This window comes from Cibotium barometz, chromosome 27 (assembly GCF_041138505.1).
Source record: "Cibotium barometz isolate CiBa-2024 chromosome 27, ASM4113850v1, whole genome shotgun sequence".
Classification (NCBI taxonomy): Eukaryota; Viridiplantae; Streptophyta; class Polypodiopsida; order Cyatheales; family Cibotiaceae; genus Cibotium; species Cibotium barometz.
The window spans coordinates 44,030,011-44,057,174 of NC_141072.1; the positions used below are offsets into that span (position 1 = coordinate 44,030,011).

Genomic DNA, 27,164 nt, shown 5'->3' on the forward strand with positions numbered 1-27,164 from the left:
TATCTGCATGTGAACTGTCTCCGAATACCATTCTTCTTCAAAAATTCAGAGAACTCATTGGAGAAGTACTCTCCCCCTCCATCTGATCTTAGGCACTTTACATATTTTCCTGTTTGCTTTTCAACCAAAACTCTGAAATTCTGAAAGTGAGTGAACACCTCACTCTTTTCCTTCATGAAATATACCCACACTTTCCTTGTGTGGTCATCAATGAAAGTCACATAGTACCTGCAGCCTCCCATAGATATGGTCTTCGTAGGACCCCATACATCTGAATGCACAACATCCAGTGCATTTCTGCTCACATATCTGTTACGTGGAAACACATGCTTTGTTTGCTTCCCGAACTGGCATGCTTCACATATTTTCTGCATACCTTCCACTTTAAATTTTGGCAGCCCTGTCACAATTCCTTTTGTCTGCATAGACTTCAATCTCTGCACATTTACATGTCCAATTCTTTTATGCCATATGTCTGTGTCTGCAACAACTCCTGAACCATTTGCAAACATCGCAGCACTCATTTCAGGCATGTCTACATTCAATGTGAACATTCTGCCCACTCTGTTGCCTTTTGCAACCAACCTGCACTTGTCTTTGAAATCTTCAACATAACACCCATCAGGATTAAACCGAACCTGCAAACCCTGCTCAATCATCTGGCCAACTGAAACCAGATTCTTTGTTATGTTCGGTACATGAAGTACATCTGCAAGGTACTTCACTTTGCCATCCTGCATAGATAATGGCACATCTCCAACGTGGGCAATTGGATGAGCAGTGTCATCCCCTGTTTCCACAAAACCTGGTCTTTTCGGGTTTTTCATCTCCTTGAACCACTCCCCATGACTCGTCATGTGGTTCGAAGCGCCTGAATCCACATACCATACATTATCCTTTTGTGCTGCATCAACATTTTCACACATGGCATTCACAACATGCTGCATAACAAACAACCTTTCATTATCCTTATTATTTCTGCTTGAGGATGCATAGTTGTTTTGCTGCACTTTCCCATTTTGCATGTCAGCCTGCTTCTTATAACATTCTGCCTGCACATGTCCTGGCTTACCACAATAATAGCATTCACGTGCATCATTATATTGCCTTTGCCAATTTCCACGGCCTCTTTGACTCCCCCTGCCTCTGAATTTGCCTCTTCCACCTGCGTGTTGTTGTTGTTGATTCTGGGACTGTTGTTGTTGTTGTTGCTGCTGTCCAAAATTCTGATTACCTGTTCGGCCACCTCCTTGACCGCGTCCACGGCCTCCTCTTCCTCGTCCTCTTCCTGAACTCGTGTAGAAGGCCTGTTGCTCTGAACTGTTTTTGCTTTGTGAAGACTGTTGGTCTTCACCCAAGTTCTTCTCTTCGATAATCAGCATAGACACCAAATCTGTAAAGTTGGGAATGTTTTCCCGAGTCTGAATAGACGTCTTAAACGCCTTGTATTGTGGCCCGAGACCACGTAGACAGACCTCCACTTTATCATCATCATCTACTGACACACCAATAGATGCAAGGGATTCCACAATACCCTTTATCTTCAACGCATAGTCATTCACAGACATGCTCTTTTTCTCCACAGTATGAAGTTCATTCTTCAACTGTATCTTACGTGCCTTGGTATTTGTTTCATAAAGCTTTACCAAGGTGTCCCACGCCTCCTTGGGCGACTTGGCATCCTGAATATGCCCAATCATGGTGTCCTGTACGCTAATGGAAAGCCAATACATAACTTTCCTAGCTCCTTGGTTCCAGTCTTTAAACTCTTTCACATCTGCAGAGCAGTCGGATTTATATCCGGTATCTCCGGTGCCTCTTCATGCTCACCTTCTATGTAGTCCCAATAGCCTTTTCCCATAAGGAAATTCGTCAACCTGAACCTCCAAGCATGGAAGTTATTCTTATCCAGCTTCTCAGCCACAATCTGTGTTATGCCATCATTAGACATCTTGCCAAACACACAATTTTACCAGAACCTGCACTCTGGTTTTTCCTGCACAAATGCTGTATTTTCTGCACAGCGGTACTGTAGTACTCTCAAATGTCACAACCAGTGACTTCAATGTGCATACATACACCCAATGGCAACTGTAGACCTCTTTGCAGCACCCACAGTGTCTGCACAGTCAATCTGTCTTCCTGCAGTTCTTAAAACAGAGTTCTGCAGAGAATCGATGACTTACCCGTAGTGCTCGAACTCGCCTGCTTTCTGAAAGACGGAGGTCCAGACGCGCCCGAAATGTGTTTTTGGCCCGAAAATTGCAGTCCAAAGGACTATATAGTTGCCCTATAGCTTTACTCCCGCGAAGAAAGCTCCTCAATCAGAGACCGTTTGCCGGTGCCTCCCGTAGAGCTCCCGACAAGGGTGTAGTCACCAACACAATAGGGAAGAGTAGTTGAAGCTCTTACCCTCGTACCGCTTCCTGTGGTTCTCTTGCTTGCAGCTCAGCCCTTAGCACGAACCAGGCTCTGATACCATGAAAAGATGCAGGGGGGAGGAGAGCTTGAGCTCTTGCAAGCACACACACACACTCACAAAACCCTAATAGAGAACACACAAGGTGAGAGGCTGAAAATCTTCTTCTTCTCTACTCAACACTCAACACACCATATACAAAGATAAGAGTACACATAATATGAAAGGTACTCAACCAACACATACACGGGTTCTCTATAGTGTGAACCCGACTAAATGAGCTGGCGCTATAACTATGCCAGTCTCTAGAATGGCTGTCACACAGCCTGTCATCCCACTGGCCGCGTATCACCCAAGATCTCACCAACCATGCCAGTGGTGTAAGTGTGGGGCCTATCCCCCAGGCGGGTCATCAGTGGCCACCGCCTCACTAGATGAGCTCGATATCTCAACACACTCAGGGTACTGGTGGCCAACACTTTTTAAGGACTATGCGCTATTAGTTAAAAGGTTGTGATGAGTACCAACATTGTGCCAATCTACATAAGAAGGACATGATGCCACTGCATCCTGCTAGAGTCGACTAGCCTTTTGAAAAGTAGGGCTTATATGTCATTAGCCCTATTAGTCTTGCTGCACGTGGCATACAAGCACACTTCATCATTGTTGCCACAACTTATGTAACCAAATGGGTTGAAGCAAGAGAGATGGTGGCAGCAAAGTGAAGCTCTTGGGTGCTCCTGTGGGGCAACGCAACCTATGAGGATCCCAAGCACAAGTATTCATGAGGTGAGTGACACACCCTACCTCTACATTTGTGAGCTAGGTCATGGAACATTGGCTTCTCGGTTGAGCTGTTTTATGCTCTCGAGTGTGGTTGGGCAAAGCCCCATGACAAGTGGTTGTTTCTTGCATCTTTTTCATGGCACAAGGGCTTTCCAATGTGAGAGATCATTAATATGTTTAGCTACAAAGGGATGCCACAAGAGTGTAGTAATAGAGGTATGGGGTATTTTGTAAGTTTCATTCATATTATGACCTTGTCATGTTCTTTCTTAATTTGCGTTTGTAACATAGGTTTTTGTGGCTAGATGTGATCCACCACTTGCATACCAATACACCCTTCACCATAACACATAGGCTTATTGGACTAATAAGTTGTTTAGTTGAACTATGAGACTATCGTGAAGGTGTTCGTTTTGAAACTTGCTATATTCTTTGGCTAAGTTGCATTATATTATGTCGTATATCACAATTAAGTTTCCTTGTGCTTGTAGGGTCAAGGACTTAAACAACAAGAGCTCATTGATGAAGGCTAAGGGGATAATAAAGAAGAGGCCCACCACCAAGGGGGTCGTGGTGTGAAAGACATTGACTAGGGTGTAAACCCCTCTCTATATTTTGTTTTCCCATGAAGTATAACCTTATGCAACGTGATAGGCTTCTTTTGCTTCTTTTGTAAAAGATACACTTTTGGCCTCTTATTGACATTCTTCCCTTATGCATATATTGTGATCTTGCAATAAACAAATCATATTTCTTACTTTTAGTATTCATTGTGGCTTGACCTTTTTAGCCTTTAAAAGGTGTTGTCTCTTTGATCAACTTTTCTTTACTCAAGTAATTGTAGTGGTGTATAAAGACTTTGGGCAAAATGGGACAAGTTGTTACGTTTTGCTCTTTTTTGTTTGTTTACAATGTTGCTATAAGCCTCACCATTATTATTGTGATTTAAGAGGCTCATTCTACCCTTTATAGTGAGGTTTAATGAAACGTTTATAGAGAAGCTTGTTGTTGCCTAAAGCCTCAATATTAAACACTGATAGAAGCCTCACAAATAGTGACAGTTTTTAGGAGGGATTAGTGAGTTGACAAGAGCATGGAAAAAAGCGAGGTATGGCTCTTTATTTGTCAACACAAAATCCCTTGCTATTCAAGAGCTGTGATATTTTATTTTTTTGGGATCTTTGTGCTCGTGTGCGTGTTGATGGTGGTATGAAAAAGCACACAGAGCCGTGATATTCTAATCAAGAGTGAAGAGGTCAACTATGCCGATGTTCTCATTGTGTCTCGCCTTGGCAATTTCATCTTTCATTAAAAGCCTAGGCCGCGCTTAAAAAAAAAGGTTCCTTGTCCAGGGCGCCCACAAACTTAAGATGGGCGGGGTCTAGGTGTGTAACATGCCACGAAGTGGAAATCACCTTAGTTTGACGCTTTGAGCAGATCTAGTTTTGCAAGAACGCCGCGATGAAACGAGTATTTGGAGTGAAGAAGGAGAAGACGCCCCCTCCTACTGTCGAAGAGGCGACTGATCGGGTACATCTCGCACTATCTTGTTCATCAAATTTCCTCTTTGAGCTCAAAAATTCAATAGATCAGTGCAGTAAAACTACTTCTTTTTGGGGTGTGGTAGTAATGATTTTGTACGATTAATTCGTAATTGGGTTTCTTAATTACCATCATCATAAGTAAGTGTGTTAGATGTAATCGGGCGGCCTTGATGACACAAGTAGGGCTGTAACATGCGCATGCTATGACATTCAAATAATGCTGAGTTAGGGTATTACATGTAATTGGGAGGTGATGACATAAGTTACTCGTAGGTATGCTGTAGCATCTACTCAATGTTATCCATGTGGCTGACTGTTATGGTTCCCCCTTGAGGACTTACATTAAGCTTGGTTGTTTTGAATAGCCAAAAAAAACACTGAAATTCAAAACTTGGGTGCCCATCCCTTACACACATAAAAAGTGCACGGAAAGGAAAACTTGGACAGCGAAAGGAGCCTTGACATGGGAAGGCAAGGAAGAACCAATCAACACGAGCTATAGTTTTGTGAAAAGGGGCCGGGTGTCCCACTTTCTTATGCATGCATTTGGCTGTGCGTAAAATTTGATTGACAACACAAGCCCATGCTATGGGCAGACAAGGAGGAATTCAGAGGCATGAATTGCTCTCCTGCATGTGATGATCCACTTAGATCGGTCACTTGTCAAGCCTCAAGGTTAGTCTTGATAACACATTTTCGTTATTTTAGCTGGTGCCATAGTTGTGAAGACCTTGATGTTCTTGGTCAGAGGATCTTCTGAGAATACCAACTGCATAGCTGATATCTGATCAGCTGTTGGAAAGGTAGATGAGACCCTGTTGTTTTCAGTGTAACAAACCGAATGGAAATCAGGCACGCTACAAGTAGGCATTCTACCCTGCTATGTGAGATAAAGTATGCATCTTCCAGAGATCTCAATGTCAAGTTAAAAGTGTGCAATTGTAACACCTCGAATTCCGACCTTAGTATCCATCATGATAATATCATCCGCCTAGAATTATGTAATGCACCAAAGACATACTAGCATAAAAGGTTCAGTGGAGAAAGACCATTCTGGGTGAGACTTTGATTGGCTGGGGGCCAACAAATTATGATGGAAAGTGAGAGACCCCTCTGGTCTCTCTGCAGCACGCTCATCAAACCGTAAGGCTGTGGATCATCTCGGGAATCTCAAGACAGTCGTGTGATACACCTCATTTCAGATACCATCCAGATCAGTAGTTTTGTTTCCTGCCCTGTATGGCGGATGGTGCCCCCCTCACTGGGTCACTTGGGTGGGTTGTTTTGGGCGCCCTTTGGATGTGCGCTAATGGCCATCCTGACAATTGTCGTCCAAGCATTGCTCTGATACCAATATTAGATTTCTTTGCAGAAGCAATTATTTTAGATGAGGTATGTTGTTGTGAATTGTCTTAAACAACAATTTTCAACTTCTCTACAAGAGACACTAGCATTGGATTCCAACAGCCCAGATGGAAAGAGTGTGTAGCTGAAGGACCACACACTCTGTCGGTCTAAGGATGGAAAGAGTGTGTAGCTGAAGGACCACACACTCGGTCTAAGGATGGATGCATTGGACAATTGCAATTTAGTATCAAAGTTGTCGAATAGAGCTCACCAAAAACTTCGGATCCCGATCTGAAGTAATGGTCTGCGGCAAACCATATACTGGATACCAATGTCGGAGAAAGGGCCGGGCTATATCTTCTGCTATGGCCGTTTGTTTGTTTTGTATAAGCATTCAAAATTTACTGAATATGTCAACTATTGTCATACACTGAGTATTCCGAGATCCAATAGATGCAGGGAGTGGTCCAACAAAATCCATCAAAAGGACCCTTAAAAGAACGGGCAATGGCTGAAGCAACCCTACTTGTTTGGTGTGAGATACTTTCGCTTTCTGACATATGGGACATGCGGAAACATAGTTGTATACATCCCTGTGCATCTTTGGCTAGTAAAATGTTCTTTCTAACTTCTCCAAAGTACTATTGATCTTGCGATGACCACTGACAAGTGAATCATGGGCATTATGAAGGAGTGCCGGTCTCTTCTCCCTTAGAACACATAGTCGACTCTTGTAAAAGAGCCAACTGTCCTAAATGGTATAATGACCCGGTTTTGAATAAAGGACCATACTGCAAGGAGTCCTGAATTCTGGGCAATTTGCATACTGTGTCTTCATACTATCTAATTCCTTTCCTTGTATCTCCAACACAGTGGACTCCTATACGGATTAAATACTACCTTTCCAACTAAGAGCATCTGCCATAGGGTTGTGCTTACTTGGTACGTACTCAATGATTTTGCCAAACTGTTGGAACAACTGATTCCATCGACGTTGTCTATCGCTCCACTGGGCACTCGGCATAGTCTATAACCACTTCAAGGCGCGATGATCTGTCTTCACAGTAAATTCCCTTCCATAAAGAAAAGACTTCCACTGTTTCAAGGCTGTGATAACTCCTAGCAACTCTTTGTCATAGACAGAATAGTTCTTTCTTGCATCATTCAACTTCCTGCTGTAATACACCATGGGTCTTCCTTCTTGTTGTAAAACTGCTCCAATGGCGAGATTACTTGCATCGGTGGTCACCTCGTCGAAGGGATCATCTCGTGATGCGAGTTTGAGGATTGGTTCCTCGGAAGCCACCTTTTGCTGAGCAAAGAACGCCTCTAAAGCCTTACCTGTGAGACTGAAATCTTATGTCTTCTAGGCTTCAGTCCCTTGAGCAAATCTGTCAATGGTGCTGCAAGGTTAGAAAACCGATCCATATGCGAGCTATACACTTGGCAAAGGCCCACGAAGGATCGCTTGTTTTCGGAACGTCCCAATCAAGGATTGCCTTTATCTTCTTAGGGTCAAGGCAAATTCCGTCGGAACCAATCACGTAGCCTAGGTATTGGACTTCTTGAACTCCAAATATGCTCTTCTTCGCATTGATGTAGAGTTGGTTATCTTGCAAAATCTGCAAGATCTTCTACACATCCTTCTTGTGTTGTTCTGCAGTGGTAGAAAAAATAAGAATGTCATCAAAAAAATGAAAAGACATTTACCGATGAGTACGGCGAAGACTCGAGACATCATCTTGTTGAAGGTAGCCGGTGCATTGGTTAAGCCAAAAGGTATGACCACGAACTCGTAATGATCTTGTTCTGTTCGAAAGATTGTTTTCGGGATATCGGCTGATTTTGACTTGATGATAGCCACTTTTGAGGTCAATCTTTGTGAAGTACTTAGCACCGTTGAGTCTTTCGAGGATATACTCTATCCTTGGCATGGGAATTGTCAACTTGTTTAGGGGTCAGTAATCCACATAGAGACGTGTGGTCTTATCTTTCTTCTTCACAAAAAGAATCGGTGCAACAAATGGAGAGGATGAAGGCCGGATGAATTAAGACCTAAGCAACTGTGCGAGTTGCGTCATTGCACGCTCTGCTCTCTTTCCGATAGCTCTACTAGCCTGGAGATGGGAAATGAGCGGAATACCCTGAATGCGAAGATCCCCGCGGACCTTCGACGACCGTGAAGGTGTCCGGCCTCCAATCAGGAATGCGTGCATACTGGCGGAACCACTGAATCCCTAGGATCATGTTGCACCCTAGGAGGGGCGAGACAATGTAATCCCTCTGAAACTGAGCCTTTTGGACTCAGAAGGTAAACTGTTGAGCTTTCTGGAAAATATGGGTACGCAAGCCGAGAGTGACCGTGCCCACGTCCAAATGATGCACTAGGGCACATCTTATCTTGGTCACCAACTACGGAGAGATGGCATCTTCGAAACTGCCCATGTTGAAGAGAACAACAAATTGTTGCCCCTTTGCTGTGCCATAAGCTCTGATAAGACCCTGCTAAAGCTCCTCAACTCCACCCTCTTGCTTATCATTGAATACCATTGCAGGTACCGCATTCAAAGCAGGCAAGAGTTGAACAACATTGGTGGTTGAGGGCGGGGACGGTAAAGTTGTGGCGCCTTTTTCCGCTTGCCATTTGGAACAATCCCTCTTTGCATGTCCCGTGTAGTCAGAAAAAGCAACGGTTCTCTTTGAAGTACCGCTCCTTCTCATCCGACTGAAGAAATCCTTTGGTAAGGTCCTCCTTGATCTTTTCTTCAGGTGTCTTCTTGGGTCCATCTTGTCGCTCCTTCCCAATAGCAGAGCTATTCTGGCCTTTCTTCTTCTAGTCTTTGTTGTTGGATGACTCCTTACCTATCTGTTGGTTAAACACTTGGTTCTGCTGGGTGGTCTGCGTCTACTGCTATTGGGGTTTGGGGGCGATTGCAACGGTTTTGGGCTTGTCTCCATTGAGTATTTGTCACCAATTGGCCAACCATTTGGTCCATCTCCAGATTTTGTCTCTCGTTCACTTGAGGCCAGGTTGGTGTCTCATGTGAAGAGGCCAGTATTTTGCTGACATGGACGGGAGCCAGACTGGTGCCACCCGTGTGTTAGCAGGAAGGTGTCGTATGGACGGGAGCCAGACTGGTGCCACCCGTGTATGACCTGAGCTGTGTTCGATCCATGAAATTGTCACGCCATGGAAGAACCAGTATTCGTGCCGTGTCTTGCCTATGGGACTGTCACACCATAGGGAGGCTCGTGCCTGGAACTGTGTCTTACCTATGGGACCGTCACTCCATAGGGAGACCAGGTTTTTATTTTTTACGTCGTGCCATTTTTGTGCCGACAGATATTTTGTACTTGTTCCATGAACGGGAGATATGTCCATGATACTATTTGCACATGCATTCATGTTCTGCATGTTTGATACTGTTTTCGCATGACTTGTATTTTTGTGTTTGCCTGCTTGATGTGTCACTTACTGAGCGGGGACGCCTACCAGTGAGTCGTGAAGTCTGCTCTGTCTTCTGACAAGTTTTGGTGCATGTGAACAGGTGGTAAGTATATTGCACATGTTGGTTTAATATTTTATATTCTAACCCTTTGTTTTATAAGGTTATTTGTTCACACTCACTTAAAAGTGGGCACCTCCTTTGGGCACCCACTTAGGGGCCAAGGTGGGGAGCCACACTTAAGATGTGTGTGTGGGGGTGGGTGCATGGTCACCTACCCACACCACCAAAGAGCTGGCTGCCCACATGCAAGCGTGGGGAGCCAGCCAGCTCTAGTCGTGCAATTGCCCCTCCAATACTCATAAAAAAAAAAGGCGACCACTTCCATCGTAGGCATCCGGCGTTCATCACCTTGGTTTTCCTGCATCACTTCAGGTTGCGCATGTTCACCAGCAAGCTGCCTCTTTTCTTCTCCAACAGGCGGCTGCCTACCCTGCACAACGGCTGCCACCACCTGAGGGCTAGGCTTCTACTCCTATAGCCAGTCGGCTCTCTACAGCCAGGTGGCTCTTGCTTCCTCTATTCCACTGGCAGCTGAGCCATTTCAAAGGCGGCTGTACTCTCTGCACCACAGGCTGCAGCCAGGCGCGTCCATCAGTCGGTTACCCCATAAACTGACGGCTGTGGCTGTGCGCCTGTTTTCCAGCCAGCAAAGTGCTCTGCCCTCAGGCGCCTATACTACAGCTTGCTGCAGCAGCTGGCTGTAAGTCCATCACCAGCAGGCTGTGTGCGTGTGCTCATCTCCAACAGCCATTTAGGCGGCAGGCGGCTGTACTTTGTAAACAAGCGGCCACATCTCCGTTTTCTGCAGGCTGCTCATCCTCTCCTCAGGCGGCTGTCCACAGTGTATACTTCTTCTCAGGCGGCTGTACCTTCCATGCGTAGCTGATGTTCCTCCTATTGGTAGTTGTGCTCCTGCAGCCAGGAGGCTATACTTTACTCTAGGTAGCCACTCCTCCCGACTTGCTGCTGTACCTTGGGTGTCTCCCACTAGTAGCTGTAAAAGACAGACACCATGGGTATTGGCCTTCCATCCGCCATCCACAAGTAAGTGAATTTTCAGATTTAAGTAAGGTACTTTGTGATAAATTTGATAAGGGACTCTCTCCACGGCAACACCCGTTCGATGCCGGGTAGTCCAAGCTCTTGGAGAACTTCGGTCCAAAGGTGCTGAGATCGGGAGAGCCAGGCGTTAGTACGAGAGCGCCTGTTTGTGCGTGGTCTTGGAACACCAGTGGGGCGCTCTCCGCGGAGTCCAGTGAAAGCACAGGACCGTAGAGATTGGACCACGCTAGTGGTCGTTCTACTTCGAATATCTACTTCGAGCTTATTGTTTGGTACTGTATTCATTTGTACATGGACATCATCTGGTTCTTGGAACCCATGGAGCATTGTATTTGTTAAATACTCCCAATAAATATATCATATATTGAGGGGGGGGGGTCGGCCCGTTCCGGCCCCAGTGCTGGTGTCCATTTATCTCATTTCATTTCATTTCAATTTCAAGTTGTTATTAAGTTGTCCATTTCAAATTGTGATATTAAGTTGTGATATTACGCGTATGGGTATCCAACGGAGTCTATTTCCACTTGACGGGATTGGTTTCAGTATCATCTTGTAGTTTTGCGCAAGAGTCAAAGGGTTCGAAGTTTTGAACGGGGAATTGAATGTTTGGATCCTATCCGCGAATGAACTGCTTCAGCTTCTCCTCCTCGGACTTCCCCAACTGCTGAGTTGATGTGTTGAGTTTGTAGAATTCGTCTTCGAGATTGGTCATGTACTGCGGAGGTAGAAACCTTGTCTTCAAATCGGACATGAAGGTGTCCCAATCGTAGTCCGGTAAGCCGGTGTAGGGATCTGTGTGCAACCGGGACCAATGTTGCCACCAAGTGACTGCATCACCTGTGAGGTATGGAGCCACCAGATGGACTTTATCTTGGGGCTCTGTGATCTTAGAGAGTGGAAAATGGGCAACAAATTGGTGGATAAATTGGGTCACAACCGAATGATTGCACTTGCCGTGTGTAGGACAGTAAGATAAATTGATCTCCCCTGCATGTAACCTCTCTCTGACATAGTGATAATGAATCTCAATGTGCTTGGTACGTGCATGAAATACGGGATTTTGTGCCGCGGCCATAGCACTTTGGCTATCAGTGAGAATGGTGGTGGGTGTCTGCTGACGCTCACGAAGATCAGCCAATAATCTCCTCAACCATACACAATCTACTGTAGCTATGAAGACTGCTCTGTACTCAATCTCACAAGTAGATGTTGCAATAGTGGGTTGCTTTTTGCTCAACCAAGATATGCATGAACTGCTAAGAAAAAAAACAATTCCCACTGGTGGATTGCCTAGATTCATAATCACCAGCCCAATCTGAATCACTGTATGCATAAAGCTGCAAGCTGCCCCCCCTAAAATAGAACAAACCAAGATCCAGGGTACCCTGAAGATAACGAAAAATGCGTTTGACTGCTTACCAATGCTTTGTGCCTGGGCTGTGCATGAATTTGCTGAACAAAGACACCCCGAAAGATATGTCAGGCCTCGTGTTACACAAGTAAATGAGGCATCCCACTGCCTGGCTGTAAATGCCGGCCTCAAAAGGCTCTCCAATATCATGCATAGTAAGCCGTGCACTTGGTTCTACTAGAGTAGAAATGGGCTTACATTCATCCATGGAAACCTTTTTAGCAAACTTTTTATGTACTTAGTTTGCTGCAGAACAATGCCATCATCTGTATGCATAAATTGTATGGCGAGATAGTAGTGTAAAGGCCCCAAATCTGACATATCAAATTCAGCTTACAAATCAGCTTTGAAATATGAAATTTGTGCTTTGCTAGTACCTGTAATGAGCATGTCATCTACATACAAGATGACACTGAGAATATCGGCACCGATTTTCTTCACATACAATGTGCTTTCAACTGGACTATTCATGTAACACGCGGAAGCTCTGGGAGTCTTCTTTCAGCCCTAAACACCATTGAGAACATGCTGATGCAAAAACGCAGATAAAGGGAGAGTAGAGAGAGAGAGAGAGATGCTGGAAATTCAGTATATTCATATAGCACAAAAAGGTACTCCTAATCTACAGCCATAGGCTGTCTCATACAAAAGGTGATAAACACCAAAATCTGCCCTACTCTAAGGACCCTAAGGATCCATTCCATAAAGGAATGAATGAATACAATGAGAAGCATCTTATGCCTTTTATAGCTGGCAAATCCCCACCGGATCTCCTCGTGAAACGCTCATGGTACGAGACTCGAAACCTGCAAACAAACAAACAACGGGGGGGTGTAGGCCTCACTCACCTCCCAACCATGACAGCTGTGGGCAAGCCCACAGCTGTCTTGGTTGTTCCCACCGAGCCACGAGTTGAGCTAACTAGGTTGACGTACCGACCAATCTCCTCCTCGCGACGTCCCATACCGCCACGAAGCTACCCTCGCGGGCCTGGAGATTGCTGCCGGCCTCGGCTGCGTAAAGCAGGTGCACGTCTGCACTAGATCCAGGCTCCAAGACCATAGAGCTCTCACCAATCTCGCGAGACTTTATATAACTAATGACTAACCTTGGCCACCCTTTTATAGGCTCTTGGCCGGTCATCGGGCGTCCACACTTGGACGTCCGCTCGTCCATACTTAGGTGCCCGCCCGTTAGTCTATCCCTAACTCAGCTCACCAATCAGCCTGCCTAGCTCCAAGCTTTCCCAAACCTCAAAGCTAGTCTTGTGTGCGTGTAGCACACGGTAGATATACACTGTGCACATGACATACTCCCCTTCCTCTAAGAGCTCACTCCTGAGCTCACTAAAAAGCCAGGGTAATCTCTCTGAAGAGTAGTCAATGTCTCCCATGTAGCATCCTCCTCAATACGATCCTTCCACTTGATGTGTATTACGCAATCTTCTTTCACGAAATCCAAGAATCTTTTCAGGTTCGTGCGGAACAAATGTCATGTCCTCAATATCTATAATTTCTGGAGGAGTAACTAACTGGTCTGTTCCAGGATGAACTTTCACATGAGAAGGCAAATCCAATTCATATGCAACTCAACCAATCCTTTGTGTAATACGAAATGGTCCACAGTATCTAGGAGATAATTTCGGAGATCGACCTGTCTGTAAAGTCTCGGAATCTTTCAGAACTCGCAAATATACCATTGTTCCTTCAGAGAACTCTCTGGGTGAACGATGTCTATTAGAATAAAATCTGTCTCGATCTTGAGCACTTCTAATAGATTCCGTTGCAACTTGTAACATTTCTTGCATATCTTGCAAAAAATTACGTGCTGCATTATGTTGAAGTCCTGAGAATCCTATTGTAGCAGGTGATCTAGGTTGAAAACCATACATAAGCATGAAAGGACTAAAACCTGTACTCGTATGCTTAGTACTGTTATATGCAAATTCTAACATAGGAAGATAATCCTCCCTTGAACTTTGTCTTTTGGATACATATGTTTGAAGCATATCCTCCAAAATCTGATTCACTCTTTCAGTCTGGCCATCAGATTGAGCATGATCGGAGGAACTCAAATTCAAAGTTGTTTCCAACTTCTCAAAAATAAGTTTCCAAAAATCACTCGTAAACTTAGAGTCCCTATCACTGACTGTCACCATTTGGCCACCCAAATGGTTCACTCTTGCTTTCACACTATGTACATATTGGATTGGTGTCCATGGCTTATGGAATATGCCTATGCAGGTGATTGACACGTGTCATGCTGTATAGTTGGATATGATATTCCGCTGGGACTTGATGTTATCATGCCCGGAATATCTGGAGGACTTGGCTTTCCGCTGGGACTTGTGCCTTTGTGTACATGCCCGGAAACGCCTGGAGGACTTGGCTTTCCGCTGGGACTTGTGCCTTTGTGCACATGCCCGGAAACGCCTGGAGGATTGGCTTTCCACTGGGTCTGGTATCGCATATACTTGCCTGGAAACGCCTGGTCTTATATGGTTTCATGAACGGGAATTGCTCATGCCAATGCTGCATTGCATAGCATCTTTATGTGCTTGCTTGCAAATGAAATTGCATGCTGTTTTCATGTCTGCATGACCTATGTGTAGTTCCGGGCTAGGGGACGCCCGCCCGTGAACCGTGCGTGTGAAACTGTCTGCTGACATGGTTGTGTGGCATGTGAACAGGTGGTAAGTATTACCCAATCTAGGCTCAAATAGCCCTTAGGACTTAGCCAATATTTATAAGTGAGTGCGTTCCCATTTCATTAAAGTTTGGGCGCCCAAAAGTCACTTATAAATTATGACCGCTTCCAAGTTCACACTCACTGAAGTCCCGAGGCGGACAAGACTCAATGTCCAGGACCTGATCCTCCCTTTTTACTCATAAATGGGCATCTCCCCATGTCCCTTCACCTGATTGGACCCCAATTCACTTACTTATTAAGAGGAATTCGTGTTTTCTCTTCATGAGGATTTTTGGAGGCTGAAAACTCTGTTTTTCCACCATTTCTCTCCATTTCCAAGCTCTCCATAGCCATACCCAACTTGCTAGGGTGTTTTCCAAGCTTCCAAGAGTGTTTCCAAGTGCTAATCACTCTCCTACTCACTCCCAATGACTGAAATTCAGCAAAACAGCTCTCATTTTTGCTGTAATTTCTGGTCTTTTTGCTGAAAACCCTAATTTCAGCCTTCCTTTCTCAAGTTGAACCATAGGGGAAGCTTTCCCAAGGTTCCCTTCATCCTCTTGAAGACTTTTGTCGCGAAGGATTGCGGCAAATCGAAGATATCAACACTTCTAAAGCTTCCAACGCGAAGGCTTCCGCTTGCAACAACTTCTATGAAGACTGGTAAGCTAATTGGACAATGTGTTGTCATTACTTACTCAGTAGAAGGGCAGGACTCCTTGTTTAGCCGCCCTGTGTAGTATTTCTCTTGTCCTATGTGCTCTTGAAGATGTTGCTACCTTGCTTGGTAGAACATAGAGCCAATGGTAGAGAATATGGGCACTGAAGTCGGGCCGGGCATCAAGGCAGCTCCTTGGTGATCTACATCGACATACCATTGTTTTCTAAATGCTGAATTTCATATGCATTATAGCATGGAGGATTTGGCAATGAATGCCCGTGAAGCTATGTATTGAATTTCTCCAATAGTAATACAATTTACTCAAGGGAGGGGTCGGCTGTTCCGGCTCATTGTGTGCCTCTTGTCAATTCAGCAATTTACTTCTTGTATTTGAGCAAGTGTTCTTCAAATCTTAGTGTATTTAAGTGTATTGATTAGCATTGTGTTCAACCAAGTTACATTGGTATCAGAGCATACGGTTCTCTTTCACTTCTATCGTGAGAGACGATCACCGTGAACACTAGCTATCTCTACACTTAGAACATTATGGACAGCCATACAATGAATGTTGGAGATGCTAATACAAGTGGCAGGGACAATGAAATGCATGCCTCCAATGCTTTACAGGATGAGCAAACTCATGCGGTGCACAATAGGGAACATGAATATGTGGGACAGCCGTCTCGTGGCAAAGAGAAGATGCAAGAGGAAGAGTCCATAGTCTTGAGAGTTGAACTTACTCGTATGCAGGCTCTTCTCCATGCACAACAAGAAGAATTGAATCTCTATCGCCGCGAGGATCCATTGTTACATGATCGTTTGAAGGCCAAGAAAGCTGAATCTTATATGGATCATGCAATGGCAATGATTGCTCAAGAGTTGCACATGCAACCGAGGGATGCAGCACGTGCATACTTGGCTCGTACCGAGGATGCCTATGCAGAAAAGGCAACCATCCCACATGTCTTGGAATCCCCACAAGTGCCCGAACAAGAAGTTATGTCTAAGAGGATGAACCTCCATGCGATGGGAGAGGAACAATCAGTGACTTCACGCCATGCAGGAATATCTCATGTAGCCCGTGAAGGATACAATGTTTATGGCAGTGGTCAAAATGTATGTCAAATGCCATTGCCGGCTGAAAATGTACATGCACAACACATGCAACATGGGCTGCAATTTTCTGTTGGTGCAGGTATTCCGCGTATCTCTCATGCCACTCATGCCTTCGAGTGTGCTCGTGAGGGAGAAGCTATGGCTGAAAATGTATCAATGCATGTTGAGGGGCCAGCCATGCCTCATGCTTACAGGGCACATGTATCTATGCCTTATGCATCACCTTTTGGTCCAAAAATGATGCCAATTAAAGGGACTGTCCCAATGGACAAACATGGGGGAAAACATGTTGAGATGCACACACATGCATCAAAGTCTCGTGACTTCAAAGCCGGAGACAAATCTGTGAAGTTTGACACATATCATGGAGAATATGATGCATCAAAGGCACTTGCTTTTATTGCCCAGTTTGATATTGCTTTCAGTGATGAGGATTTCACTCAGAAATCCATGATCCGGCATGTAAGCATGTTCATGAAAGGCACTGCTGCCCATTGGTGGCTCACGGAGAAGCTCTCACCGAATCCTGTTAGATCATGGGAAGAGTTCAAGGAGAGGTTCTATGCTCAATTCTTGCCTCCCAATGCATTGAATGAGATAACAATGAAGTGGGATTGGGTAAAGCAAAATGAGGGGGAATCGGTAAATGCATATGTACAAAAGTTTTGGAAAGTGCTCTTGGAGGTGTCTCCATTTATGCATGTCACCGAGGCGGAAAGGAAGAGAAGGTTTCAATCGGGATTGCAACCCGTGTACAAAGTGGGATTACAAATGTATCCTGGTCATACCTTACACCAATTAGTCGCAGCCGCCACCGCCACCGAGCAATTGGAACTCAAATTGAGTCGATCCAATAAGGCTAAACCCTCATTTCAAGGCAAAGAGAGGGCTGTCCAAAACCTGCAAAATGATGGACAGCCACCTAAAAGGGACCAAAACCAAGCCAAATCAGGTCCAAAAGCTGAAAATAAGTTTGCTAACAAGCGCCCTTATAAGCCGGCAAACTTTGGTCTTAGTGCTGAGAAGAAGGAGCAATATATGCGTGAAGGCAAATGCTTTACTTGTGGCAGCACTGAGCACATGGCAAGAGCATGCCCAAATAAGAAGAACAAAGCTGAAAATGCTAATGTACCGAAGCCTAATGTGCATATGGTTCCGGATGTGCAGGGCAACACTTCACATGATAGCAAAGATAGGGTTGTATGTAAAGCTTGGGGACAGCTCAAAGATCAACCTGCTTTGTTCATGTTTGATGATTGTGCATCGGAGAATTTCATATCCACTCAGATGGCAGCTGCTTTGGGTATTGAAGTGGAGGACATGGGTCCTCAAATTGAAGCAGGGGCTGCCTTTGTTGGTAGAGAAGTGCAGGTCATGCCTATTTTTGGCAAGTTGCGCATACACATTCAAGGCTATGTGGATCATGAGGATTTTCTTGTGGCGCCTTTGAATGGCTGTGATGTATTGCTTGGAAAGCCTTGGCATACACGTATTGATCCGTGCAAGGCTTACAAGACTAATAGGATCACCTTCATGCATAAAGGCCGAGAACATGTAATTGATGCTGGTGAAGAGGTAATACCTTGTATCTCATGTACAAATTAAGAAAGTAATGAAAAAGAGTGTTTTTGCGTACTTGATTTTTGTACGAGATCATGTTGAGAAAAATAATGTACATGTAAACACTCTTAGTAATGATAGGCTGAAATTTTTGCAAGAGCACAATGATTGTTTTGCTGATGAGTTACCAAATGAGTTACCACCTGTACGACCGGAAGATCATCGCATTGATCTTGTGCCGGGTAGCTCACCACCTAATAGGCCAGCCTATCGTGTAAGTGCATCCCAAAAAGAGGAGATCATGAAGCAAGTGAATGAGCTTCTTGAGAAGGGTTTGGTTCAGCCAAGCTCTTCTCCATATTGTTCACCCGTCCTCTTGGTTCAAAAGAAGGATGGATCCTTTCGTATGTGTGTGGATTATAGAGCTTTGAATAAGCTTACCATCAAGAATCGGTTTCCGATTCCACGCATAGATGACATCCTTGACAAGTTGGATGGATCGGCATGCTTTAGCCGAATTGATCTCAAGAGTGGATATCATCAAGTGCGTGTAGTGCCTCAGGATGTACACAAAACTGCTTTCAGGACAGCATTTGGGCTTTATGAGTATCTTGTTATGCCTTTTGGTCTTACAAATGCCCCGGCTACATTCAATAGAATGATGGATCGCATATTCCGTGGGTACAGGAAATTTACAGGTGTCTTCTTTGATGACATACTAGTCTTCTCGAAGACCGAAGAAGAGCATAAAGCTCATTTGGCTATTGTTTTTGAAGAGCTCCATAAGCATAAACTCTTCATAAATGCAAAGAAGAGTGAGTTCTTCTTGTCAGAGATACATTATCTTGGGCATATTGTGTCCAAAGATGGAGTGCGGATGGATCCTGCAAAGATTGATGCAATTCGGAATTGGCCCGAATTGAGTTCAGTGCATGAGATCCGTAGTTTTCTTGGATTATGCTCTTACTACCGCAGGTTCATTCGGCACTTTGCATGGATTGCTTCTCCTTTGCATGATTTGACAAAGAAGAAGGCCGTGTTCAAATGGACTAATGTAGAGAGAGATGCATTCCTCGCATTGAAAGATGCAACTACTCATGGTCCAGTGTTGATCGTTCCGGATTTGCAAAAGCCTTTTTGTGTGGAATGTGATGCATTTGGAAATTGCATAGGGGCTGTCCTTAATCAAGAGGGACATGCCGTGGCTTATGAGAGTCGTAGATTGCATGATGCAGAGCTATCTCTTGGCATTTATGAGAAAGAGCTCTTGGCTGTAATTCATGCACTTACTATATGGAAACATTACCTTCTTGGGGCTGATTTCACTGTGAAGACAGATCACCAGAGTTTGAGATATTTTCTTACTCAAACTAAATTGTCAGAGAAGCATATGAGGATGGCCAATTTCCTCTCTATGTTTCATTTTCAGATCTTGCACACCCCGGGAAAGAAGAATGTAGTGGCCGATGCATTGTCACGAAAGCCGTATGTAGCAGCTATCTCGGTTGCCTCTCATGGGGACTTGTCTACCATGCGTGATTTGTATCATGCGGATGCTGATTTTGCCACTATTTGGGCTGATTTGATGGCTGGTCATGCACATGCCTCATATGTGATCAAAGAGGGTTATCTCATGAAAGATAATTGCCTATGTGTAGTGTCTGACATGAGGCAAAAGGTTTTGGACTAGTGCCATGCTCCTCCATATGCTGGTCATAGAGGCATAATGCCTACTACGCACATGATTGAGCGGTATTTCTTTTGGCCAGGTATGCGGAAGGACATAGAGGCACATGTACGTGCATGTATCACCTGTCAAAAGGTCAAATTTGACAGGCAAAAGGCACCAGGTTTGCTTCAGCCATTGCCTATTCCCACGCAGCCATGGGAAAGTATTACAATGGATTTCATTATGGACTTGCCACGTACCCAACAGGGTAATGATGCAATTTGGACAATTGTGGACAGGTTTAGCAAGCAAGCTCATTTCTTGCCGGTCAAAAAGACCATCAAAGCTGAGCATATGGTTAAAATATATCTTGCACAAGTATTCAAACATCATGGAATGCCGAAGTCCATTGTGGGGGATAGAGATCCCAGGACTACAAGTCTCTTTTGGCGGGCCTTATTTGATAATATGGGCACCAAATTGGACTTCTCATCAGCTTATCATCCTCAAACGGATGGGCAAAGTGAGGCTGCAAATTCAGCCGTGTTGGATCTCTGGAAATGTTATGTGGCGGATCAGAAGTCTTCTTGGGAGAAGTACTTACCGCTTGTGGAATTTGCATACAACAACACGGTGCATGCATCTACGGGAAAGGCCCCGTTTGAGATTGTTTATGGTAAGGTGGTTTTGCCACCCATCCTTCGCACAAAGGATGAGATATTTGCAGCTGATGAGTATGTAAGAGACTTGGATATGTTTTGCTCAGGTGCGGACAGCCATTGCAAGGTCACAAGACAAGCATAAAAAGGCTGCCGACAAGCATAGAAGGCAATTGGATGTTAAAGAGAATGATTGGGTATTGCTGAAATTTGAGAAAGCAAGACTTGCAAAGAGGCCTGACAAAGAGGGTGCATATCCTAAGCTTGCAACTAGGTACTATGGACCTTTTCAAGTGATCGAGAAGATCAATGAAGTGGCTTTCAGATTGGCATTACCAGTATCAAATGTCACCATTTGGCCACCCAAATGGTTCACTCTTGCTTTCACACTATGTACATATTGGATTGGTGTCCATGGCTTATGGAATATGCCTATGCAGGTGATTGACACGTGTCATGCTGTATAGTTGGATATGATATTCCGCTGGGACTTGATGTTATCATGCCCGGAATATCTGGAGGACTTGGCTTTCCGCTGGGACTTGTGCCTTTGTGTACATGCCCGGAAACGCCTGGAGGACTTGGCTTTCCGCTGGGACTTGTGCCTTTGTGCACATGCCCGGAAACGCCTGGAGAATTGGCTTTCCACTGGGTCTGGTATCGCATATACTTGCCTGGAAACGCCTGGTCTTATATGGTTTCATGAACGGGAATTGCTCATGCCAATGCTGCATTGCATAGCATCTTTATGTGCTTGCTTGCAAATGAAATTGCATGCTGTTTCCATGTCTGCATGACCTATGTGTAGTTCCGGGATAGGGGACGCCCGCCCGTGAACCGTGCGTGTGAAACTGTCTGCTGACATGGTTGTGTGGCATGTGAACAGGTGGTAAGTATTACCCAATCTAGGCTCAAATAGCCCTTAGGACTTAGCCAATATTTATAAGTGAGTGCGTTCCCATTTCATTAAAGTTTGGGCGCCCAAAAGTCACTTATAAATTATGACCGCTTCCAAGTTCACACTCACTGAAGTCTCGAGGCGGACAAGACTCAATGTCCAGGACCTGATTCTCCCTTTTTACTCATAAATGGGCATCTCCCCATGTCCCTTCACCTGATTGGACCCCAATTCACTCACTTATTAAGAGGAATTCGTGTTTTCTCTTCATGAGGATTTTTGGAGGCTGAAAACTTGTTTTTCCACCATTTCTCTCCATTTCCAAGCTCTCCATAGCCATACCCAACTTGCTAGGGTGTTTTCCAAGCTTCCAAGAGTGTTTCCAAGTGCTAATCACTCTCCTACTCACTCCCAATGACTGAAATTCAGCAAAACAGCTCTCATTTTTGCTGTAATTTCTGGTCTTTTTGCTGAAAACCCTAATTTCAGCCTTCCTTTCTCAAGTTGAACCATAGGGGAAGCTTTCCCAAGGTTCCCTTCATCCTCTTGAAGACTTTTGTCGCGAAGGATTGCGGCAAATCGAAGATATCAACACTTCTAAAGCTTCCAACGCGAAGGCTTCCGCTTGCAACAACTTCTATGAAGACTGGTAAGCTAATTGGACAATGTGTTGTCATTACTTACTCAGTAGAAGGGCAGGACTCCTTGTTTAGCCGCCCTGTGTAGTATTTCTCTTGTCCTATGTGCTCTTGAAGATGTTGCTACCTTGCTTGGTAGAACATAGAGCCAATGGTAGAGAATATGGGCACTGAAGTCGGGCCGGGCATCAAGGCAGCTCCTTGGTGATCTACATCGACATACCATTGTTTTCTAAATGCTGAATTTCATATGCATTAGCATGGAGGATTTGGCAATGAATGCCCGTGAAGCTATGTATTGAATTTCTCCAATAGTAATACAATTTACTCAAGGGAGGGGTCGGCCGTTCCGGCTCATTCTGTGCCTCTTGTCAATTCAGCAATTTACTTCTTGTATTTGAGCAAGTGTCCTTCAAATCTTAGTGTATTTAAGTGTATTGATTAGCATTGTGTTCAACCAAGTTACACTGACTATGTCCTGCGGTAACCCATACAATCTAAACAATTTCCCGATAAACTGCCGTGCTAATTGTGTAGTTGTAATAGTCTTCCGGGTCGGTAAAAATCTAGCCATTTTTGTCAAGCGATCTACCACAACCCAAATAGAATCGTGGCCTTGATGTGTTCTTGGCAATCCGATAATAAAATCCATGGAAATACTTTCCCATTTATTACCTGGGATTTGCAAAGGATGCAACAATCCAGCCTGTCTAAAGCGTTCAGCTTTATTTGCCTGACAAATTTGACACTTTAGAACATAATCTTCTACATATCCTTTCATTTTTGGCCAATAAAAAGTGTGTTTCACTAACGATAGTGTCCTGTGTAACCCAGGGTGTCCAGTAGAAGGGGCGTCGTGATGTCCGGGATCTGTGGTACACAAAGTTTGTCATTACGGAATAGTAAACCATTCCAGCCTGAATGGTAGACTGCTCAGTCATTGAGTCTTGGTCAATTAATAAGCTTCCTTCCCAGATCTTATGCCAAAATGGACCAAAATAACTATCAGTCCTGCAAATGACTGAAAATTCACCTCTCCGCAACACTATTCATGGACCCTTTCCGATAACGGATCTCAAAATCAAAATCTTGCATTAATTCAGCCCAACGAGCTTTCCTTCCTCTCAAATCATCTGCATCACACATACTTGATTGACTGATGATGAGTCAATACCACAAACTTGGAGCCATAGAAATAATGTCTCCAAACCTTGAGAGCATGAATTACAGCATAAAGCTCCTTCTCAAGGGTTGGCCAACGAGATTGAGTGTCGTCTAGCTTTTTACTTTCAAAAGCAACCGGTCTACCATCTTGAAATAGAGCAGCCCCGATGGCATAGTCACTGGCATCAGTTTCAAGAACATAAGGCCGACTAGGATCGGGTAATGCTAAGATAGGTGCTTCCTTGACTTTATCTTTCAAAAGTCTGAAAGCCATATCCAAATTGTTATTCCAAGTGATAGGCTGATTTGACTTACGTCCACGACCTTTCAATAAGTCGGTCATCGGTAGTGTGAGCTGAGAGTACTCCCGCACAGATTTCCGAAGAAAAACATCAAAACCGAGAAAAGAACGAAGTTGTTTCACTGTTCGTGGTAAAGGCCAGTCCAGAACCTTCTGAACTCGGTCATAGTCAATGCTCAATCCATCTCTAGTGATCTTGTGTCCCAAGTAAATGATGTCTGTCATAAAAAACTCACATTTACTTAACTCAGCATATAGTTGATTCTGTCTTAAAATAGATAAGACAATCGTGAGGTGTCTAACATGATCCTCAAGAGTACGACTATATATCAAAATATCATCGAGGAACACCACCACAAATTTCCCCAAATGTTCACGAAAAAGATCGTTCATCATTTGCTGGAAAGTGGTTGGAGCATTGGTTAATCCAAAAGGTAATACGAGAAACTCGTAATGGCCATACGTAGTCCGAAAGGTGGTTCTTTCGACATGGCTTTCATGAATACGTATCTGAGTACGTAAATCTATCTTTGTGAAATATTTCGCTCTTGCTAATCGGTCAATCAGGTCATCTGATCTAGGGAGAGGATAACGGTTCTTAGTTAGTTTGTTCAATCTCTTGTAATCTCCAGGTGTTGTCCTTCTTTCTCCTAAGCAACACAGGTGCACCCCAAGGTGATATACTTGGACGGATCTGGCCCATTCTCAAATAATCTTCGAGTTGTTTAGCCAACTCATCTTCCTCAGCTTGGCTCATCCTGTAAGGTGGAATACTGACAGGATGAGCCTGATGGCAGTTCCTTAGGAAATACATCTTGAAACGAATCAAGTATCTTCTGTAATTCTTTGCTTTCAAACACACTTAATTCATTGACATCTATGGAAGGGATGAGAAAGGAAGAAAGTGGAATCAACACACAATGGAAAGCGGTATACAAAGAAGAATCCATTATATTTTCAAAATCAACTGTATTTACAAGAGGTCCCTGAGAGGGATGAATACAATCACCTAAAATACTATACTGGATGTCCCTATGCTGAAAAGAAAAAATATGACTAGACCATGAAAGAGAGCATAAGAAGGTGGCAGGTGATGCACAAGGTCCAATAGTGTGGTCTGGGGGCTGCAGCAAAGAGGCGTGAGCACACAGAGAGAGAGGCGTAGAAGTGCGAAAAAGAGAGAGGGAGAGAGATCGTACGATTTGGGGGAAAAACGTTAGGGCATTTTGCCCTTGTGTTCCCTTTTATTAAAAGTAAGGTCTTTGGCCCAAGTTCAATGTGAACTTGGCCAAGGACCTTTTAAAAAGAAATCCTAAGCCTTCAAAAAGGCCATGTACAAAGATATACAAGAGTACATAGAGGGGGTCATTTAGGCCTGTAACCCAACAACCTCCCACTTAAAGGCATAAATGGCGCCTTTAAGCTAAGTCACTCCCACCATCTGTATGCATAGCTGATGTTGTGCTTTGGGTAAGCACTTAGTGAGAGCATCTGCAGGGTTTTGTGACGTATGTACCTTAACAACTGTGATAAGGCCATCCTCAAGCACTTCCCTAATGAAGTGATACCGCACGTCAATATGCTTTGTGCGCGCATGGAACATGGCATTCTTTGCCAGACATATGGCACTCTGGCTATCACAACCAAGCATAGGTGCCTTGTCAGGCAAACCAAACTCACTGCATAAACGTGCCAACCATATGGCTTCTTTGGAAGCCTCAGTGGCTGAAATATATTCAGCCTCTGTAGTAGACAGTGCAACTATCTTTTGTAGTCTAGAGCACCATGAGACAGCACCTCCTGCAAGAGTATATACATAACCACTTGTGGATTTGCGTGTATCCACATCACCAGCCATGTCAGAGTCACAAAATCCCTTCAATTCCAAAGGACCCTTACCATAACAAAGGCATTTGTTTTTAGTCCCTTTTAAATACCTCATAATGGACTTTACTGCATCCCAATGCAATTTGCCTGGATTAGCCATAAATCGGCTCACAACTCCCACTGCATGGGCTATGTCAGGCCTAGTAGCAACCATAGCATACATAAGTGAACCACAAGCTGATGCATAAGGAACACCTTGCATATCATTGGTTGCCTGATCAGATTTGGGGCAATCATCCTTGGAGAACTTAACATATGGCTGTAATGGCACACCAAGAGGCTTTGCATTAGCCATGTTAAACCTGTCCAGCACCTTTTCAATGTATTTTTCTTGAGACAAATACAATATGCGCTGGTCCCTTTGCCTTCTAATCCTTACTCCAAGAACATGTTCAGCTGCCCCAAGGTCTTTCATGGAAAACGCAGATTTCAGCTGCTGTTTAAGAGCATCAACAGTGCTTCTTTTCTTCCCAGCAATCAACATATCATCTACATAGAGCACAAGAATGATAGGGCTGCCATCCTCATCAAATTTTGTGTACAAACAGTGATCTGCATGGCTCCTTTTGTACCCATGTTTGAGCATGAAAGCATCAAACTTTTTGTACCATTGTCTAGAGGCTTGTTTCAGCCCATACAAGCTTCTTTTAAGCCTACATACCAAATGTTCCTTTCCAGGAATAACAAAGCCCTCGGGCTGCTTCATGTAAAGTTCCTCATCAACATCGCCATGCAAGAAAGCTGTATGCACATCCATTTGGTCTAATTCCAAATCAAGGGCAGCTGCTATGGCAAACAATACACGCAAAGTGGTCATCTTCACTACAGGAGAGAACACTTCCTGAAAGTCTATGCCCTTCGTTTGGGCATATCCCTTTGCAACCAGCCTTGCTTTATACTTGGGTTTTGCATCAACTGTCTTGATTTTATACACCCATTTGTTAGGAATGGCTTTCCTTCCCTTGGGCAATTCCACCAAGTCCCAAGTATCATTCGAATGCAAAGCTTTGATCTCTTCCTGCATAGCAAGCTCCCACTTCTTACTGTGCTCACATGTCTTTGCCTCTTTATAAGTAAGAGGCTCCCCCTCATCTGTCAGCATAATATAATGCAAAGAGGGATCATATCTACTCACATTCCGCCTTGGACGAGTAGATCGTCTCACCCAATGATCCACATTATCTGGTAATGGGTCTACATCAGGTGGCACAACAATATCATCAGCAAAGGGCTGTTGTACATCATTTTCAGCCCCATTTTCAGCATTGTTATGTGGCTGCACATGCCCTTCAGGAGCCTCATTTTGCTGTCCAACATCATCTGGCTCAAACACCACTGGTTCATCAACATTTTCAGTCATATGTGGTGCATCCTGAGGGTCAAAAGCAGGCCTAATAGGTGGCTGTACATGCTGAAATTTGACCTTTTTATGGTCATCCTTAGAGGCACAATTGTTTTTAAGCAGCTTTGCCTCATTAAAAACAACATCCCGGCTGCGCACAACCTTTTTGCGTTGAGGTAACCAAATCCTGTAGCCCATTTCACCTTCTTCACCATATCCCATGAAGAGGCCTTTAATGGACTTTGCATCCAACTTACTCCTCAACTCAGGTCTTATATGCACAAACGCTTCGCAACCAAAGACGCGTAAGTGATCATATGAAGCAGGTTTGCCAGACCAAACCTCCTCAGGGATGTCACCTTTCAAAGACATGTGAGGGGATCGATTACATATATGCACTGCAGTTTTCAGAGCTTCTCCCCAAAATCCATGAGGGAGATTAGCTGTGGACAGCATGCATCTCACCCTCTCACATAGAGTCCTATTATATCTTTCAGCCACAC

At 44.3% G+C, this 27,164-nt stretch overlaps 2 protein-coding genes across 2 annotated transcripts in view; one reads left to right on the forward strand and one right to left on the reverse strand.

Annotated features, from left to right (window-relative positions):
- Positions 1 to 4,609: 4,609 nt before the first annotated feature.
- Positions 4,610 to 27,164, forward strand: part of LOC147623422 (vacuolar protein sorting-associated protein 60.2-like) — a 52,587-nt gene continuing 30,032 nt past the window's right edge. The window contains exon 1 of the mRNA XM_086821561.1: positions 4,610 to 4,735. Within this exon, the coding sequence (XP_086677687.1) occupies positions 4,667 to 4,735 (69 nt within the window). The 5' untranslated portion in view covers positions 4,610 to 4,666. The remainder of the gene's footprint in view (positions 4,736 to 27,164) is intronic.
- On the reverse strand, positions 11,281 to 27,136 carry LOC147623423 (uncharacterized). The gene is made up of 3 exons (XM_086820973.1): positions 26,533 to 27,136; positions 18,371 to 18,422; positions 11,281 to 11,459 (listed from the first exon to the last, which is right to left on the reverse strand). The coding sequence occupies exons 1-3, from the start codon at positions 27,115 to 27,117 to the stop codon at positions 11,281 to 11,283; spliced, it is 816 nt and encodes a 271-aa protein (XP_086677099.1). The 5' UTR covers positions 27,118 to 27,136.

Bases quoted from the DNA above. Each gene is read 5' to 3' on its own strand.
- LOC147623423 (XM_086820973.1), bottom strand. From the start codon at position 27,117: ATGCTGTCCACAGCTAATCTCCCTCATGGATTTTGGGGAGAAGCTCTG. The intron at 18,423-26,532 runs GTTGTGCCACCT...CTTCTCAAGAAG, and splicing joins AGCCCTTTGCTGATGATATT to CTCATTCACTTGCTTCATGA. The intron at 11,460-18,370 runs GCTGGCCTATTA...GGTTGCACACAG, and splicing joins GGGATGCACTTACACGATAG to ATCCCTACACCGGCTTACCG.